Genomic DNA, 17,500 nt, shown 5'->3' on the forward strand with positions numbered 1-17,500 from the left:
CATGGATCTTGTTGCAGGTACAAGCGTCAGGAGTCGCGTCCGCGCTACAGCATGGGTCTGGAGCAGGACGAGACCTACATCCCCCCCGGAGAGTCCCTGAAGGACCTGATTGAGCAGTCGCAGAGCTCAGGCAGTGGCTCAGGGCTCCCTCTGCTGGTGAGACCCAGTCACTACACTAAATAAAGCATCTCTCCACCACCACCACACCAGTCTTACATCACCTTAAAAAGCCATTACAGTGTTTTCATAGTGGCCGCTTTAGATGGAGAGTTTCATGTTTACTTAATCACCCTGGCTTTTATGTAACCTAAGAGGGGTAATTGTGTTAATGTGGGTGCACCTATTGTGCGCTAGTACTTGGCAAGCCTTGGTGTCAAGTAATATGATTGAAACAGGAGAGCAGGTGGTTGAATGTTACACAATGTACAATCCCCCCCTCCACAACTCACACACACACACACACACACACACACACACACACACACACACACACACACACAGGCACGCGCACGCACGCACACACACACACACACACACACACACACATGCACGCACACACGCACACACAGGCACGCACATACACGCACGCACACACACGCACGCACATACACACACACACACACACACACACACACACACACATGCACGCACACACGCACACACAGGCACGCACGTACACGCACGCACGCACACACACAAACTAACACCTCCTCTCTCCCTGTCCCCCTCTAGGTGCAGCGCACCATCGCCAAGCAGATCCAGATGGTGAAGCAGATTGGCAAGGGCCGCTACGGCGAGGTGTGGATGGGCAAGTGGCGCGGCGAGAAGGTGGCTGTCAAGGTGTTCTTCACCACCGAGGAGGCCAGCTGGTTCCGCGAGACCGAGATCTACCAGACGGTGCTGATGAGGCACGAGAACATACTGGGTAAGGAACCGAAAGGAAAAACACAGCAGTTCCACCTGTTCTCAGCCACAGGAGAAGGTGGTAGCCAGAATGTCCTACCTGCCAGACCGCTCTTCCCTCACCTATGAGTAGGTGGGTGCAGTGGTGTAGTCTACGTGATATGCAGGACTACGCAGTATACCCACTTAAAATAGGCAAGGATACGTAGTAACATTTGGGGTTGATCACAGTATATCCACTACAGCTAACTAGACTACATCACAGTATACCCACTACAGCTAACTAGACTACATCACAGTATACCCACTACAGCTAACTAGACAACATCACAGTATATCCACTACAGCTAACTACTACATCACAGTATACTGTACCCACTACAGCTAACTACTACATCACAGTATACTGTACCCACTACAGCTAACTAGACTGCACCACCGGGTGGGTGTACTTAGAAACGATTCCTAGCTGACATTCAAATTAGTTTCTTGCTCCGTTTGATTGACTATCCAAAGCCCAGTAAATGACAGGTTGTTGTTGGGACAAGATAGGCAAACAGTACAGTAGATGTAAATTCAGTCAGGGCCCTGAAAACTAAGTAGCCTGACAAAATCATTCTGCCCTCAGGGCACGTACACTATGTTGCTATACTAATGATGTCCCCGTTCTCCTACACAAACTACACAAGATGGAAAAATTAGAATATATTCCAAAAATACTTTCCTGGGTCGAGGAGCAGGGTCAAAACATATCCCCCAGCAGTAACCCTCACGTAACCCCCAGCAGTTTTGAAGACACCCATAGTTGTTATTGCATACTAAAGACTATATGAATCTGAGGGGCTCCCTTCACCCCCCCGAGGCTCAAATGATAACTGTGGTGGAGGCTGTCCTCGATCGCTGACACGTTGTCCCTTTGAGCGAGCCCATTAGCACAAGCTGCCCGCGGAATTTATTGAGGCCACTGACCTCGCTGTCAGATGAAACCGCCTCAGTTCTTAGTGGAATGAAATCAAACATGACTTCCCTCCCTTGAACCACCCATGTCTGTGCGAACACGCAGGCTTCTCAGCATTCTACTCTTATACCTCCACGAATCTCTCTCTCCCTCCTCCTCTCTCTTTCTCCCCTCCTCTCCTCCTCCTCTCTCTCCTCCTCTCCTCTCCCCTCCTCTCTCTCTCTCTCTCTCTCTCTCTGCCTCCTTTTCTTTTCTCTCCTTGCCCCTTGTACATCTCCTTACCTCCCTCTTTGTTTTTTTTCCCCATCCCTGCTTCTCTCACTTTTTCTCCCATCCTCCCCCTCTTCCCTCCTCTTTTTCTCTCTCTCCATCTCTTTTCCTCCCTCGCTCTCTCCCTCCCCCTCTCCTTTCCTCTCTCCATCTGTCGGTCCACCTCCAGGCTTCATCGCGGCGGACATCAAGGGCACGGGCTCGTGGACGCAGCTCTACCTGATCACCGACTACCACGAGAGCGGCTCGCTCTACGACTACCTCAAGTCCACCACGCTGGACTCCAAGGCCATGCTGCGGCTGGCCTACTCGTCTGTCTCGGGCCTGTGCCACCTGCACACCGAGATCTTTGGCACGCAGGGCAAGCCGGCCATCGCCCACCGCGACCTAAAGAGCAAGAACATCCTGGTCAAGAAGAACGGCACCTGCTGCATCGCTGACCTCGGCCTGGCCGTCAAATTCATTAGGTTAGTGAAGGGGGGAGACAGAGAGAGGGGGGAGAGAGAGAGAGAGAGAGAGAGAGAGAGAGGGAAAGAGAGAAAAAAAGAGAGAGAGTGAGGGGAGTGCACTATAATCCAAAACCCTCCCTTCACAGAGTGAACAGATAATATTTCCTCAGCTTATTGTTCAGTGGGTTTAAAAGTTAAATTGATGCTATACAACACATTACAAAACAAAACAGCCCTATTAAAACATATTTTTCTATTTATCTTTTTTATCCATGTTCTCTAACATTTAATATGGCTCATCAGAACTGTTTTTCTCTTCCAGTGACACAAACGAGGTGGACATCCCTCCCAACACGCGGGTGGGCACCAAGCGCTTCATGCCCCCGGAGGTGCTGGACGAGAGCCTCAACCGCAACCACTTCCAGTCCTACATCATGGCCGACATGTACAGCTTCGGCCTCATCCTGTGGGAAATCGCCAGGAGATGCGTGTCCGGAGGTAAGACCCACCGCATCCGCCGGCCCCAGCCAACAACATCGCGTTCCTTTCCGAAGCTGCCCGCCGCCACGCGTGTCGTGCCCAGTCATTCCTCCCGGCTCACGGCGAGCGGAGTGCCACGCTCACGTTACATAACCGCTTTCAACAAGCGGGCCCTCTGTTGGTGCTGGCAGCACTTCAAAGTGGCTCAGTGAGTTCCCAGAGAGGCACCCAGGAGAGTGTCCCTGCCGAGTCTGCCACATCCACACGCAACCATGTACACGTGTAAATGTTTAAACAGAAAATGGATCAGACTCTCAGAGGATGTATATGCTCCCCTGTGGTATAGCTTTCAGAGTACACAGTGTGAATAGGAGATGTGTTCTGGCAAACGCTTAAATGCTAAATGTACTATTTAAAAGGTCCTCTCCATGAAGTGTTTTTTGTAATATTTGTGTGTCGTTCGCTGGTGTTGACATGTTGGTGGTGGTGTGTGTGGGTGTTTTGCAGGCATAGTGGAAGAATACCAGTTACCATACCACGACCTTGTGCCCACTGATCCTTCATATGAAGACATGAGGGAAGTGGTGTGCATCAAGAGGTTACGACCCTCATTCCCCAATAGATGGAGCAGTGACGAGGTAAAGGCCACACGAGACACACACTCACCAATGCACACACACACACACACCCCCCCACACACACACACACACACACACACCCACACACACACACACACACACATATACTTCCACACCAAACATAACCACACTGCACCCCCCCCCCTTCATTGATTCTTTCTCTCTCTCTCTCTCTCTACTCTCCTTCTCCTCCTCTCCTTTCTCCCTCTCCGTCTCTTTCTCTCCAAACAAACTAACTGTGTTTGCTGTATTGACATGTTGTGTGTTTATTTTTGTCCCTGTCCCTGTGTGTGTGCGCAGTGCCTGAGACAGATGGGCAAACTGATGACCGAGTGCTGGGCCCACAACCCGGCCTCTCGCCTCACCGCCCTCCGCGTCAAGAAGACCCTGGCCAAGATGTCCGAGTCCCAGGACATTAAGCTCTGAGAGGAGCCGACCGACCAAACAGCGCCGGCAGCAAATAAAAACAAAAAACACAAAAAAACAAGAAAGACATATCGCTTCAGCTACCCACAATCCCTTGCTCCACTGGGTCGAAACGGGATGCCCCCCCAGATCAGGTCGGGTCAGGTTTGGCCCAGCAGCAGGAGCCGCCCCCCCCGCACAGAAGTTGAGGAAGAAGGAAGGGAGGATGAGGAGGAGGGGGGGTGTCTCAGAAGAGGAAACGACGAGAAACTAGGGGAGATAAGAGATGAGAAGACCTGTTTTGGGAAGGGTGTTTTTTCCCCTTCGGTGGGGTTTAGGGTGGGTAAATCTAACGGAGTGAATTATTTAGTCCAAGAGGCCTGGACGCGGTCAGCAGGTAGTGCCTTTAAAAAGGAAGTGGTCTGTCCTTGATCTCTGCGCTCGGGAGCCCCTGCAAGGACGGACAGCCCGCGGTGCTGGCGGCCAGCAGAGAAGCTTCTCCTCGTTGCTTTCTGTGAAAGCTTTATTAGACCACAGACTTTTTGGTGTTGATGTTGATGTTGTTGTTGTTTGTTTATTGATTTTCTTCCTGAGGAGGGAAGCTGAGGAGACGGAAGTGAGGAGATGGAGGTGGGGGATGGAGGGATGGAGGGTGGTGGAGGGGTAGAGCCCAGCGTTTGTGAACCAAACAGCGGGACACGCACGAGGGGATCAGCGTCGCTCGGACAATCAGAGGCCTCAGCTCAGTATTGACTTTTCTCCACTCCGTCCACTGCCTGGTTCCCCTGCTGATGGCTGGCGCGATGTGTTTGTTGACCAGAGGACAAGGGCAAGACAAATCAGGATTGGCTGTACATCCCTTTTCTCTCTCTCTCTCTCTCTCTCTCTCTCTCTGTTTTAAGTTCTCTTGGACTTTGTTAGTTGTGCACTGGCTGGTGGTATACCTGAACCAAAGACTGAAGTAACGTAGAGGTCATTAAAGGTCAATAACAGATGTCTGTCTATATTCACTGGCGACGAGTGGAATTGTAATTCTCGGTATCATTGTGAGGCAGACAGGCACACCATACCTGTCAACACTCCCGCTTTTCCCGGGTTTCTCCCGTATTTCAAGATCATCTCCCAGCACCCTCCCGTTTTGTTATTTCTCCCGGAAAACTCCCGTCATTTGCATGGCCATCAAACTTCATTTTAAAATCATTGATGCATTCAGGTTGCCAGATTGTGTATGAAATACACCCTACACATACACGATCACTTAGTTTCAATTTTGTACCGTTTTGTCATAGGCTAAAACCTGGCAACCCAAAACCCAAATAAGGAAACGGGTGCCAACAGCGCAGCCTGAGTCTCGTCGTAAGCAAGCGGGCTAGATGAATGGCCTACTCCAGAACTAGCTGTTGTGAAATTGTTGGGAATTTAATTGATTAACACATCACATAAACTGTTATTGAGTGTTGTTGATACGCTGAACTTGTTCCCTCGGAACCAAATCTGACAGCAAGCAGCTTTGGAGTTTTGGAAGTAGGCTGCAGGCAGGCAGCTGGTGGATACATAACTGGCATGCATAAGGTAATGGTAAGGTAAAAGCAACGACCGAAATGCAGTGTTGAAATACGTGTATGAAACATATTAAATATGCAAACACAGATCCGGTATAAACACTGCCCCGAAAAAAAAAAAAATCCCGTTTTTGGAAAGCTAAATGTTGACAGGTATGAGACACACACAAGCACAGTTTGAAGGAGAGTCAAGGAAGCCTTTCCATTTCAATTTATTGTCATGTCAACATGTTAATTTTTCACAAAATCCTCCACAAGATATGGTTGTTGCCATCCATGAGTTTCAGTGCCCTGAGGTAGTCCACCTATCAGTGGTGGGAAACTAAACTAACCATCATCTTTGTGTGTGTGTGTGTGTGTGTGTGTGTGTGTGTGTGTGTGTGTGTGTGTGTGCGTGCGTGCGTGCGTGCGTGCGTGCGTGCGTGCGTGTGTGTGTGTGTGAGAGAGAGGTGTGATAGTGTGTGAGTGCGAGTGTGAGTGTGTGTGTGTGTGTGTGTGAGAGAGAGGTGTGATAGTGTGTGAGCGATATCTGGGGCTACTGTATGGCGCTTAAGTTCCTTTAGAATGTTCTGGACCCCCCCCCCCCATCAGTCATTAGTGCCTTTCTCTCTGTCTTGTTAGTGATTCAGTGTAGCAGTTTTGTAGCAGAGACTGGTGTTTGTATTTTACAGTTCACACACACAAACACACACACACACACACACACTGCTGTGTTGAAGCACCAGTTTAGTTCCACACTCTGAAACTAGCATTGAAATCCAACACACACTGATTTGTTTTCTTTTAATTTTTGGTCAGAATGGACAAGCAGTGTGTGCCCTGCCCTGTTTTGATGGCTAACTGTTGAAAAAAAATACTGTTAATGTTTTTCACAAAGCAACAGACGTTCAGTCTGAATAGAATGTGCTACATTCATTAGAAAGTGTCAACGCACCTGCTAAAGAGAGAAACCCTGACTTCCCCTGACTGTTTACTTATGTTAGCTGGCTAACTAGGTGAACACATCATGACCCCCGCCCCCCCATCCCTCCTATGTTTTAACACAATCAATGTCTCCTTTGTTTTGCTGTGTGTGTATAGAATGGAGTCCTTCCTCCTCCTCTCCCTCAGGGCGTGTGCCTTATTTAATCTGTACATACCTGTAAATGAGAGTTGATGAATGTGATATAATTAATGGATGTGCTAGGCTTTACATTCCCTTAATAAAATGTAATTCAGTTCCCCCAATACGCCTGTGTTCAAGTTATTCAGCCTAATGTTACTTCATTTTGCCCAAATACCAGTTATTTTGCCTACTTGCCTGAACACTGTGAAAATACCACAATGACCAATTTCACTTTGCACGAAAGGTCAAGCAATATGTCAGTGGTCCAGGGTGGTGATGGGTACATCTGAATAGCCTTTTCTGGGCTTAAAGAACTGTGAAACTTGTTTCTAAAGTGATGTAAAGAAAACACACACAGAGCACAGTTTTCAGCATTGCTTATAAATATAATTTATTAATTGTTTTAAAAATTCTTTCTTACACTTTGTACAGTAAATAAACTTGACCAAGGGGAGGAGACGCGAGCAATTTCAAGGGGTCATTAATGAAACGTGCCAAACCAGAGCGGACCACACCCTCACTATACAAACCGTACGAGTATAAATCAGTTTAACAAAATAAAAAGCACTTACTAGCACTGCTCTAGTCATAGTTATATAAAGAAAGCCAACTTTGCATAGTAGACACAGCTTTTACAAACACGGTGATGAGTAAACAACAAACAAATCCAACTGAAAATACAAACAGGATTATTTTTTTAACATGGTTGTCATTTTAACATCGTAAGAAAGTTATTTGAGTGTTTCTACTCAATAATGATAGCATACTCTGATATCCTGCTTTCATACCAATGCTTTCCCATTCATCTTGCTGTACGTCTCTTGAGCCTTGTTGAGCCTGAGGTTGGAGTTCTTTTTTTAAAAAAATGAAAAGATGGCTTGGGCAATCATCATTTAAGTCTCGCCATATCCATTAAATTCGTTAAATGATCTACAAGCTTTTGAGTCAAACATTTTATCGTTTTGTGGTCACATAGGAACACGAACAGAAACATCACAAAATTGTCAACCACAAAGGCAACATGTAAAGCGAACAAAAATCAATCACCATTTTTTAAAATCCCATATTCCATACAGAGGGAATACTGCAACAAGGAATGTTAAATCTGTAAGTTCTTCTGTGTCTGTGATTTTATTTTATTTTAGGTTTCTGAAAAAAACTGAAAAAGAAAATGCATGTCTCAACACTGACACTCTGATGTCTTTAAAACTTGAGCATGAAATGGTTCATCTGTATGTTCTCCAGCTGGTTAAAAATGAGCGCTGCACACCGAGAGATTCATTTTGCAAATGATCTGGCTATTCATGTCGACATCATTATTAGTAAAAAGCGGACACACACAATTGTTTGTCAGTATAGTCTGATAAGCGGCAAGTGCTCCAATGCACTGTTGTTGTAAAAACAGGAGAAACGAAACCGAAACGAACAACAAAAGTCCCCAATACACAATAGCCCACTGAAATCAAAACAGAAACATAGTCATAGGAGTCAACTGGAAAAGGCCACTTCAATGTACTTGGTATACATATCCTGTATTTACAAATTCAAAATTACACAATTCTATATGACTATGTAGGTTTCCTCTTATTCCACCAGGTGGCAGCAGTGAACTAAAAACTCTTTTTGAAGAAAAAAAAAACGTTAAGGAGAGCACTGAAAGAAAAGGTTAGATAAGATGTGATACAAAAAAAAAGATGTTTTTCCTTTTAAAAATGAAGCAAAAACATGACTTATGCATACAAACAATAACAACAATGATTCTCCTGGGGTTGACCGTAAGTGGACCAGGAGGGGGACTGGGGCGTGTGCATAATTAGAGTCGTGTGACTGGGAGAAGAGGACGGGGTAGAACATAGATACTGAGGGGAGAGGATGGCTGATATCATCTGAAACTAACCCTGGACCCCCCGGAGGTCCCCACATCTGGCCCCCACATCTCCTCTCTCCGCCCCATCCTCCCACTCCAAATATTAGTTAGTTAGTAGCCTGCTTGTTCAAGGTCGCTCTTGGGTGGGGGTGGGGGTCGATGGGGAGAATCATCCACATATCTGGACAGCAGCATAAATCGTTTCCATGGAAACTGTATTAAACAATCTGTACGTGAAGGTGCACGTACAGTGAAAAAGACTATAGAAATACCTATAGAAAGAGATTTGATTTTTTTTTGTTTTAACTTTAACCAATACTCTTGTTTCATATATATGTCCACTTTGTTGTTTTGTCAGTAAAAGATAAATCACAGCACAATTCATAACATTATCAAGGTAAGTGTTTTTCTCTTTTTCATATTTTTTGCTCCCAGACCGTCTCTTTGTTCATCATACTTCTTCATACTTCAGTCTGTGATCTGCGTGATCTGGTGAAGGATTCTCTTGTTTGTTCGCTTGAAGCCCCCACACCCCCCTTCCTCCACCTCTTCTCTCCTCTCGCTTTCACACCGTGCACGCGCTTGTGTGTGTGTGTGTGTGTGTGGGAGTAGCGCCGTATGGCTCTCGCTTCCGCTCCGAGGTCACTCTCACAGCTCTATCACCATGGGGACTATGTTCTCATGGCGACCCATTTCCTCCAGGACGGCGGCCAGCTGGTTGAGGTTGCCGTCGGGGAAGTGTTGCGCCTCCCACAGGTCCAGGATCACACCGGTCGGACTCGACTTGGTGGCAAAGTAGTTGAGGTACCTGAACAAGACACAAACGGACAAGGTAGCATTACAAGGGAGTGTGATTAGGTGTGTCTGTGTGTCTGTATGTGTGTGTGTGTGAGTAGGTGTGTGTGTGTGTGTGTGTGTGTGTGTGTGTGTGTGTGAGCAGACAGAGAGCTCCAGTGGAGTGGACACAGTCTCAACTTGGTGGCAAAGTAGTTCATGTCCCTGTGAGCTGGAACAAGGTGGCAGACAGACCGGTGGGATAATGGCCAAGCCAACGTGTGGGATTTATTTAGTCTCTCTGTCTGGTGTGTGTGTGTGAGCGTGTACGTGTGTGTGTGTGTGTGTGTGTGTGTGTGTGTTTATGTCTCTCTGTCTCTCTCTGTGTGCGTGTGTGTGTGTGTGTGTGTGTCTGGTTTGCGTATGGTGACAGAGAGCCAGAGTGGAGTGGACACATGCCAGAGGACTGCGCGGCGCGCGCGGGGCCGTGTGGGGAAGAGCTGCCCTGATCAATCAGGCCGGGGAACAGCACCAGGGCCTCCTATAGGCACAGGCAGCCCCCACCCGCAGCCCCCCCCCCCCCCCCCCCGCTGCCACGCCGCACCACGCCACCCACAGCACTCTAAGCCCTCCCATTCTCCTTTGATCAAAACACTTGTGACTCTAAGTTGACACGCAGCTTGGCAACTCTATTTCCTAAGCCTCCCCTAATCAAATGAAGGAAGAGTTAAAAAAAAAAAAAAAAAAGACAAACGAGACTTTCTGTGTGTAAAAAAAGAGGGCCTTTTGCTTGGTCAGATCCTGCATGGGCTGTCATGTTGGTCAGCATTAAAGGCACTGCATGCTGCAGGGCGGGGTTATCTCTTCTGGCTCTTCTTCTCCTGCTTTCTCTTCCCTCTTTTGCGGTGCCTTCGTTTTGACCCTCTCTGATTATGCATGCCTGACTTAGGAGACTGAGCTCAGGATGTCAGTCCTCCGCTCTCCCTCCCTCCCACCCTTCCTTTCTTCTTCCCTTGCCCTCCCTCGTTCTCTCTCTCTCTCTCTCTCTTGCGCTCCCTCTTTCTCTGCAGCCTGTGATAAGGCTTCTCCTGCTGGGAGCTGAACTCAGTAGCTGCAAACAGAGCATGATTTTGCTCCATACAGTGGGAAAGGGAGGTGAAAAGGGCTAGCTTCAGCAGGACCCCACATTCTCTCCTCCAAACCTCGCTTTCTTTCTTTCTTTCTCTCTCCTTCTCTTTCTCTCTCACTTCCTTCGTTCTCTCTTCTCTCTCACTGTTCAGCCTCTCTCACCTCATTTAGCTATGTGCATATCAAATGTGACAGATGGGTTCTGCTTCCAAGATCTCGCACTGCTGGGCTTTTTTTCTCCTTGTGTGTGTGTGTGTGTGTGTGTGTGTGTGTGTGTGTGCGCACGTTTTTCTCACTAACTTCATCAAAATTCTGTTTCTGGCACTCACATGGCCTTTCTTTTCTCACTGTCTAAATATCTCTGCTGGTGCCATGTGTGTGTTCCTGTGTTTGCACATTATGTGGTGTGTGTGTACCACACATCTGCAGGTGTGTGTGTGTGTGTATGTGTTTCTGTATATTCCTGTACTATATGGATAACAATATACTATGTATTATGATACACTATGTACAGTATACTGTCAGCATATGTTGTGTGTGTGTGTGTGTGTGTGTGTGTGTGTTTGTGTGTGTGTGTGTGTGTGTGTGTGTGTCTGTGTGTGTGTGTGTGCGCGTGTGCATGTGCCTGTGCTGACCTGTCCAAGTTGAGTTTGTGCGCCAGCATCCTCCAGTCGTTCCCACGGGACTGGGGCGCGTCAAGGCTGCCGCAGAGCTTCTGGCGGATGGACAGGGGGATGCGGAAGGCGCTGGGCCCCACCAGCGTGGTGATGTTGCTGGCCGGGTCCATCAGCGAGGTGTCAATGCTCTGGGAGTCCTGCACAGAAGAGCAAACACAGAGCGGTCAGTGGTCCATGCAGAGCACAGAGTGGTCAGTGGTCCATGCAGAGCACAGAGCGGTCAGTGGTCCATGCAGAGCACAGCAGTGGTCAGTGGTCCGTTAATGTCACTGGACCCTTCACATGGGTTTGGAAGCCTGTTCCAGTGAGACTGTGGGGCTTTTCTGTGTTTTTTTCTTTTTTGTCCTTTTGTATTTACATAAAAAGATGGACAGGATGCTGATCTGGACAAACAAACAAATAAACAAACAAACAGTCCAAGAAAATGTCGAAGGGAACAAAACCGGAAAAGAAGAGACGCGCAGCAAGGCTGGACCGACCACCCTCATCTGTTGTTACCATGGCAAGGAACACAGCAGTCTCCAGCGATCTGACTGTGGTGGGCTCGTCTCTCACTCTCTCTCTCTCTCTCCATCCCTCCCTCCCTCTCTCTTTCGCTTTCTCCTCTTTTGGCCTTCCTTTGGCATCCGTAAAGCAATTTTACCAAAGCGAACTCCTCATCCATCTCTCAATGGGAGGGATAGCTCTCCCTCCCCCCTCGCCACAACACACACACACACACACACACACACACACACACACACACACACATCTCATCTGCAATGCCAGCTATGCCTGATTATAAATGCCTCCCTTAATGAATTCCAATAATAAACAAAGAGCCCATTATGGAACCCAGCTTTTTCCCCCTGCCTTTAAGTGCCATAAGAGAGGCTTGAAACATTTCCGCTCCAAAACAAACCGCACCGAGCCCAAGACAATACTGCAGCACCGCTGCCTGTGTAAACAGGATTATCAATTAGAGGGGAGATGAAGCAGGCCACTGAGGATTTTAAGAGAAAAACATTATTGACACAGAGCTTTTCATACAATACAATGAGCCAAAGCAGACTCTCTCTCTCTCTCTTGTTCTCTCTCTCTCTCTTCTCTCTCTGAGTCTTGCTCTCTCTCTCTCTTTATGTCTCGAAGGATAGATTTTAAATGCAGTATTTGTTTTGAAAGAAGCATTTCTTAAGAGGCCATTTTTCTGTATGGAGTGGTAAGAACTAGTCATATTTCCTTGAAAATATACTACTCGAGGACAGCTCTATCGGCGGTATTACAAGTCCATTTCAGCAGAGAGGTGAGCGAGCCTGATGGGGGATTAGAGCTTGAGTGGATTCAGGGGGTGACAGCAGCCGTGCGGCTGAGGGGAGAGAGAATCGGCCCTTCCTGTAAGCAAGGAGCCCGACGGACGATGGACGGAGGCGTTGGTTTTACCTGACGGGCGGGAGCAAGAGAGAGAGAGAAGACGGAGCAGCGAGCCATGAGAACGCTGCGGAAATGGATGGGATTCCGATGCCTCATCCAGGAGCAAAATTTAAAATGCCGTGGGGAGCGGGGGCCGGGTCAATAAGTGAGAGATTATTTATTTATTTAGCGCTCCGAGGCCTTCTTTTACAATCCAGGAGCTTTAATTAACCCCTATGGAGACAGCAAACATTTAGAGACAGGGAGCTGATGGCTCGCAATCAATAACGGAGAGGAATTCTTCCACTCAGTGCTCCAGGACAGCATGGATCAAAGCGGGTTTCACTGGCCTGCCTTCAATGACCAATACACAGAGTTTTACATAGCAGATTTTACAGCAACACTGCCAAACTGACCTTGAAAAGCAATTCAGCAATCCAATATTAAAAATATTGAGAAAAAAAAAAGAAGCTGCTGTGCCAATATATTTTCTTCAAAAACCACTACGGGACTATCTTTCTGCAACCATATTCAGTAGCATTGCTGCAAGTTATGCACTCTAGGCATACAAAATGCAACCTAGCATTTTCAATACACCAGTGTCAGTCATGTATTACTTTATTATTGTTACAGCAATAGTTTTACTTGCACGGCCAGTTTCACAGACATGGCTTGGGCCTAGTCCTGGACTAATAGAGAACGCCGATGAAGATTTCCCCTGAAAATGAGCTTACAGTCGTGGACTAGGCTTCATCCATGTCTGGGAAACCGGCCCGAGATGGTGTCAATCAGCAGTAGGAACGTAGCCTACCTCGGAGAGGGCGGTGTTGAGCTGAAAGATCTGGCCCTCGCCCTCCACCTGCCGGACGCAGAGCTTGCAGTCCAGCTCGATGGTGGCGATGCTGAAGCGCTCCAGGGTGAAGGTGCAGTGCAGGGTCCGCTGGCAGCCACTCCACACCTGGTAGAAGGGGATCTCCTGTTGGCCGCACAGACACACATGCGCACACACACACGCGCACACACGCACACACACACACACACACATACGCACACACACATCACACACACACAGGTGAAGGGAGAGAGGTTAGAATGCAGGAGCGGGGAGACCGTGCTCATGGACTCATTATATAAAGGAAAGGCAGGGTGGGATTGCAAATTAAAGAGGCCTATGTTGTCTATCTCTTTCAAGTCTCCATAGTCCCAGGGCTGGTTCAGACGAGGACAACCCTCGCCTAAGATGCTTCCACAGGGTTTAAAACAGTTTGAAGGGGAAAAAAAAATTGTAGGAGCATTCTGACAGCCTCATGGCCTCACAGCATATTCACACCCTCATTCCCATGGCTCAGTAGTGAATAACAATGCCCAGAAGCCTCCCTCTCCTTCCACCACCCCCCACACCACCCCCGTGGGCTTGAAGAGCACCCCCTGGAGGGCTAAGGCCTACAGCGGTAGGATGCGTACCTGGTACTTGGCCAGCAGCTTGCTCTTCCACTCGCCGTGAGGGATGTCGTGGACAGAGAGGCGGAGGTTGTGGGTGCTGTCCTTGAAGTTCAGCGTTTTTGGTTCGTCCAGCAGCTTCCCGCCAATCTGCTTCTCCATCTGCAGCACCTCCTGTGGGCGGCCAGACCGTGACAAAACATCAAAGGCTGCTCTGCAGGCCAACCGGCGTGGTGGCGTGCTTGGTGTTGGATGATAAAGTAACCCGCATTAGCTACATTTGAGCTTCTGCAACACTACATGCAGAACATGTCCAATCGACATTTGTGATGGTCCGTCAAATTCAAGCATGATCTCAAAATAATAGCGGCTGTAACTAGTTTCCCTCACGGGATCAAAAGACCATATATACTATCCTAATTAATAAATATTTGAGTGTATGGATAATGTTGCCTTATTGCTTTGGACACTTGGATAGGTAAGCAATATTTATGCTTCAGCAACACAGGAACCTATAATGCACAAAATAAGCTTTGTGTGCATATTACATTTTCATGAATCATGGGTCTCTGCCTCTGCCTTCACTGTGCCTGGGTGAACACTTACGGTCCAAACTAACTAACGGAGAGCTCTGTAACAACATGATTGTCCTGTTTATTTGTATCAGGAGTGCCTTAACATCCTACTGCAGAGTTCATTAACTTCCCCTGTAAAACACGGCTGATTGAGCTGGTCAGGTCCGTCAGGGGCACGCCAATAGGAGAAGAAAGGACACAAACTGGTGCATTTTGTGATTTACTATCGAAAGTTTTGGAAGACTAACAGAACAATAACACACAAACACTGACCGGTCATCACACTTAAAATAAAAGTCAAAACCAAGGACAGTTGTACATCACATTAATAGACAAAAGACAAAAAAATGGGCGAATTGAAATGAATAATAATAGAAAAAACAGAGACATTACTGATTTTTAAGGAGCTCATTCATTTCTACTACTACATTTGCCAAGGCAGCCACAGTTTGTGGTTTTTGTCCAGTTAAGTTTGGTGGTTAAAATAGGCATACAGTATATTGTGCATTCATCAACCAACATTAGAGTGTGACAATGAGGGTAGGTAAGAGTAGGGAAGAAAGTAAATCCATGCTGTTCTTACCTTCAAGGCATCTTGCGTGTCGTCCAGGCAGTACACGCGGATGTGATACTCCAGAGCGGTGGTGCTGACCGGTCCGAAGATGGCCAGCTTCAGCCGCTTGGCCGTGGCCTTGCTGATGGACTGGCCAACCAGGCAGTAGGTTCCCAGCGTCTCGGTGAGGACGTGGCACGCCTCCTCGTCCATCTGGATGTAGCAAGGGGTGGCGAAGTTCTCCTCCCCCACCACCACCACCTCCTGGAGGAGCGGAGGAGTCAGAGAGCAATTGAATGGGAGGATAAACGGATCATTGTGCACAGTGAGGGAGATTAAGGCGAGATGTAGGATGAAAGGATTTCAGGTTGGATTTGAGTTTATCTGCGGTGGATGCAAGTCTGTATGATTGTGTGTGTTTGTGTGTGTGTGTGTGTGTGTGTGTGTGTGTGTGTGTGTGTGTGTGTGTGTGTGTGACATTGGTCACATTGCATTGGTATGATATACATGTTTCTGTCTGTTTATTGGATTGCTGAGTGCAGCCTTCACTTAGATGTCTGTCTTCTTTGTCATATTGGCTACGGTATGTGATTGTGCTTGAATGGCCTTGTGTCAGTGTGGCCGCACGCAAGACTTAAAGTGAGTCCACATACATAAGTGTATCCTCTAGGATGATAGGAGGTGGAGTTTTGACCGTGTGTATGTTTGTGTACGAGAGCGTTAGCATGCATGTAATGTCTACATCTGTATAAAGCCTTTGTGGCTATGTATTGCATTGCTGAGGACAGACTTTACACAGATTCCTGACGTCTTTGTGTGTGAGTGAATTTGAATGACCCTGTTTGTGAGACACAAACAGAGCACAATCAAAAGAGACAGACAGAAACCGTGCATAATATTCATAGACTTCTGTGTGTGTGTGCCGTGTATGTGTGTGTGTGTGTGTGTGTGTGTGTGTGTGTGTGTGTGTGTAGAGCACCACCAGAGGAGATCTATAGCCCACCCAAGGATTGACCCCTCTAATACGTCCCTGAGCCTAGAAGCCTGTTCCCGTTTCATTAGCGCCTGATGCGGGCAGACAGCGGCTCAAGCTGTGATGCTCTCTCACTTTTATTATTTATCATCCTGATGCCCACACATGAGCCTCACACCATCATTCATTTCTGGCCTATTATGAGTGGGGGTAAACCTGAAAAGGAATTAAAAATACTTTACAGTAAGCTTGGCCGTTTAACAGCCATTTCCAGAATGGTCATTAGCTCTCTTTACTAGTCTCTGGAGAGAACTAGGATCAGGCTCCAGTCATTAAACAACAGAAAAGAAGGATAGAAATGGTGGGGGAGAGAGGGAGAAAGAGAACAAGAGAAAGACAGAGAACAGTGAAAGACAGAGAGAAAAGGGTAGAGTAGTGGAGAGAGCAATAGGGAGATGAAAGCACGGGCAATTTTAAAGAGGATTTATGAATGCTCTTGCAAATTTTATCCAATTACCTCAATATCACACATATTGTTTTGTCTGTAAATACACCTCTTTTCCTTCGTTTCTTTCCCAGGCATGGAGGTAGGCTATAGGCAGCTCCCTAGTGTGCTTTTGAAAGCACGGGAATTGAGTCCCCCCCCCATCTCTTTTAATGTCCAACACGGTCCCCTGGTCTCGGCTCTTTTCCTGAGCACTAGCCACTCTAAACAAATGGTCAAATCAGCGACGGGAAGAAAGGAGGCAAAAGCTCATTAGAAGCCTGAGAGCGCAGCGGTCGAGCCACCTCAACCGAGCCCCGCTGAATTTATTAGCATCTTAACGGCTCCGTGTGGGAAAGGGGTTAGAGAGAGAGACCATATGTTTCGCATTCATCATATGTTTTCGTATAGCTATTGAATTATCATGGTCTGAGACATAAATGTCAACATTTGGACATGGATACGAACAAAATATATACCTGAGGCTACCATAGCATGCGGTGCCTTTTTTCACAGTCTGCTAAAAATAAGGGCAAACTGAAAGCAACTGTCATCGGATATATGTTGATGTGATGCGAGAAATTACACTAGAGGCATCACTACTGAAATAAGAGCGACTCTAATGTGTAGCTAAATGTCAGAGCGATTTATGCTGCGGTGGCTTGAAGGATTGGAGAAATGAGCTCGCGTGTGGGAGATAAGGGTTTTCCATAGCCAGTCATTGCTACAGTGTAACATGACACAGCAGGGTGGTGTTCTAGACAACACAGTAAAGTGAAGACCTCGTCTCTCCAAGCTAGCGCCTGATGGAGATAACTTCTCCGCTTAATGTCAGAGAGACGCAACGAGACGCTGATATTCTCCACACTT

The 17,500-nt window shown here is 47.3% G+C and overlaps 2 protein-coding genes across 4 annotated transcripts in view; one reads left to right on the forward strand and one right to left on the reverse strand.

The window, feature by feature from the left end:
- The window catches only part of bmpr1ba (bone morphogenetic protein receptor, type IBa), a 50,951-nt gene extending 45,676 nt beyond the window's left edge, over positions 1 to 5,275 (forward strand). For all 3 annotated transcript variants that reach the window (XM_048243669.1, XM_048243671.1, XM_048243670.1), the window contains exons 7-12: positions 18 to 156; positions 733 to 925; positions 2,301 to 2,598; positions 2,903 to 3,078; positions 3,568 to 3,698; positions 3,999 to 5,275. In XM_048243669.1, the coding sequence (XP_048099626.1) occupies positions 18 to 156; positions 733 to 925; positions 2,301 to 2,598; positions 2,903 to 3,078; positions 3,568 to 3,698; positions 3,999 to 4,124 (1,063 nt within the window). In that variant the 3' untranslated portion in view covers positions 4,125 to 5,275. The remainder of the gene's footprint in view (positions 1 to 17; positions 157 to 732; positions 926 to 2,300; positions 2,599 to 2,902; positions 3,079 to 3,567; positions 3,699 to 3,998) is intronic.
- A 3,907-nt stretch (positions 5,276 to 9,182) lies between these two features.
- unc5ca (unc-5 netrin receptor Ca) overlaps positions 9,183 to 17,500 on the reverse strand; it is a 140,512-nt gene continuing 132,194 nt past the window's right edge. The window contains 5 exon segments of the mRNA XM_048243938.1: positions 9,183 to 9,445; positions 11,175 to 11,353; positions 13,417 to 13,581; positions 14,070 to 14,219; positions 15,204 to 15,437. Of these exon segments, the coding sequence (XP_048099895.1) occupies positions 9,286 to 9,445; positions 11,175 to 11,353; positions 13,417 to 13,581; positions 14,070 to 14,219; positions 15,204 to 15,437 (888 nt within the window). The 3' untranslated portion in view covers positions 9,183 to 9,285.

The sequence above is a fragment of the Alosa alosa genome, chromosome 5 (genome assembly GCF_017589495.1).
Source record: "Alosa alosa isolate M-15738 ecotype Scorff River chromosome 5, AALO_Geno_1.1, whole genome shotgun sequence".
NCBI lineage: Eukaryota > Metazoa > Chordata > Actinopteri > Clupeiformes > Clupeidae > Alosa > Alosa alosa.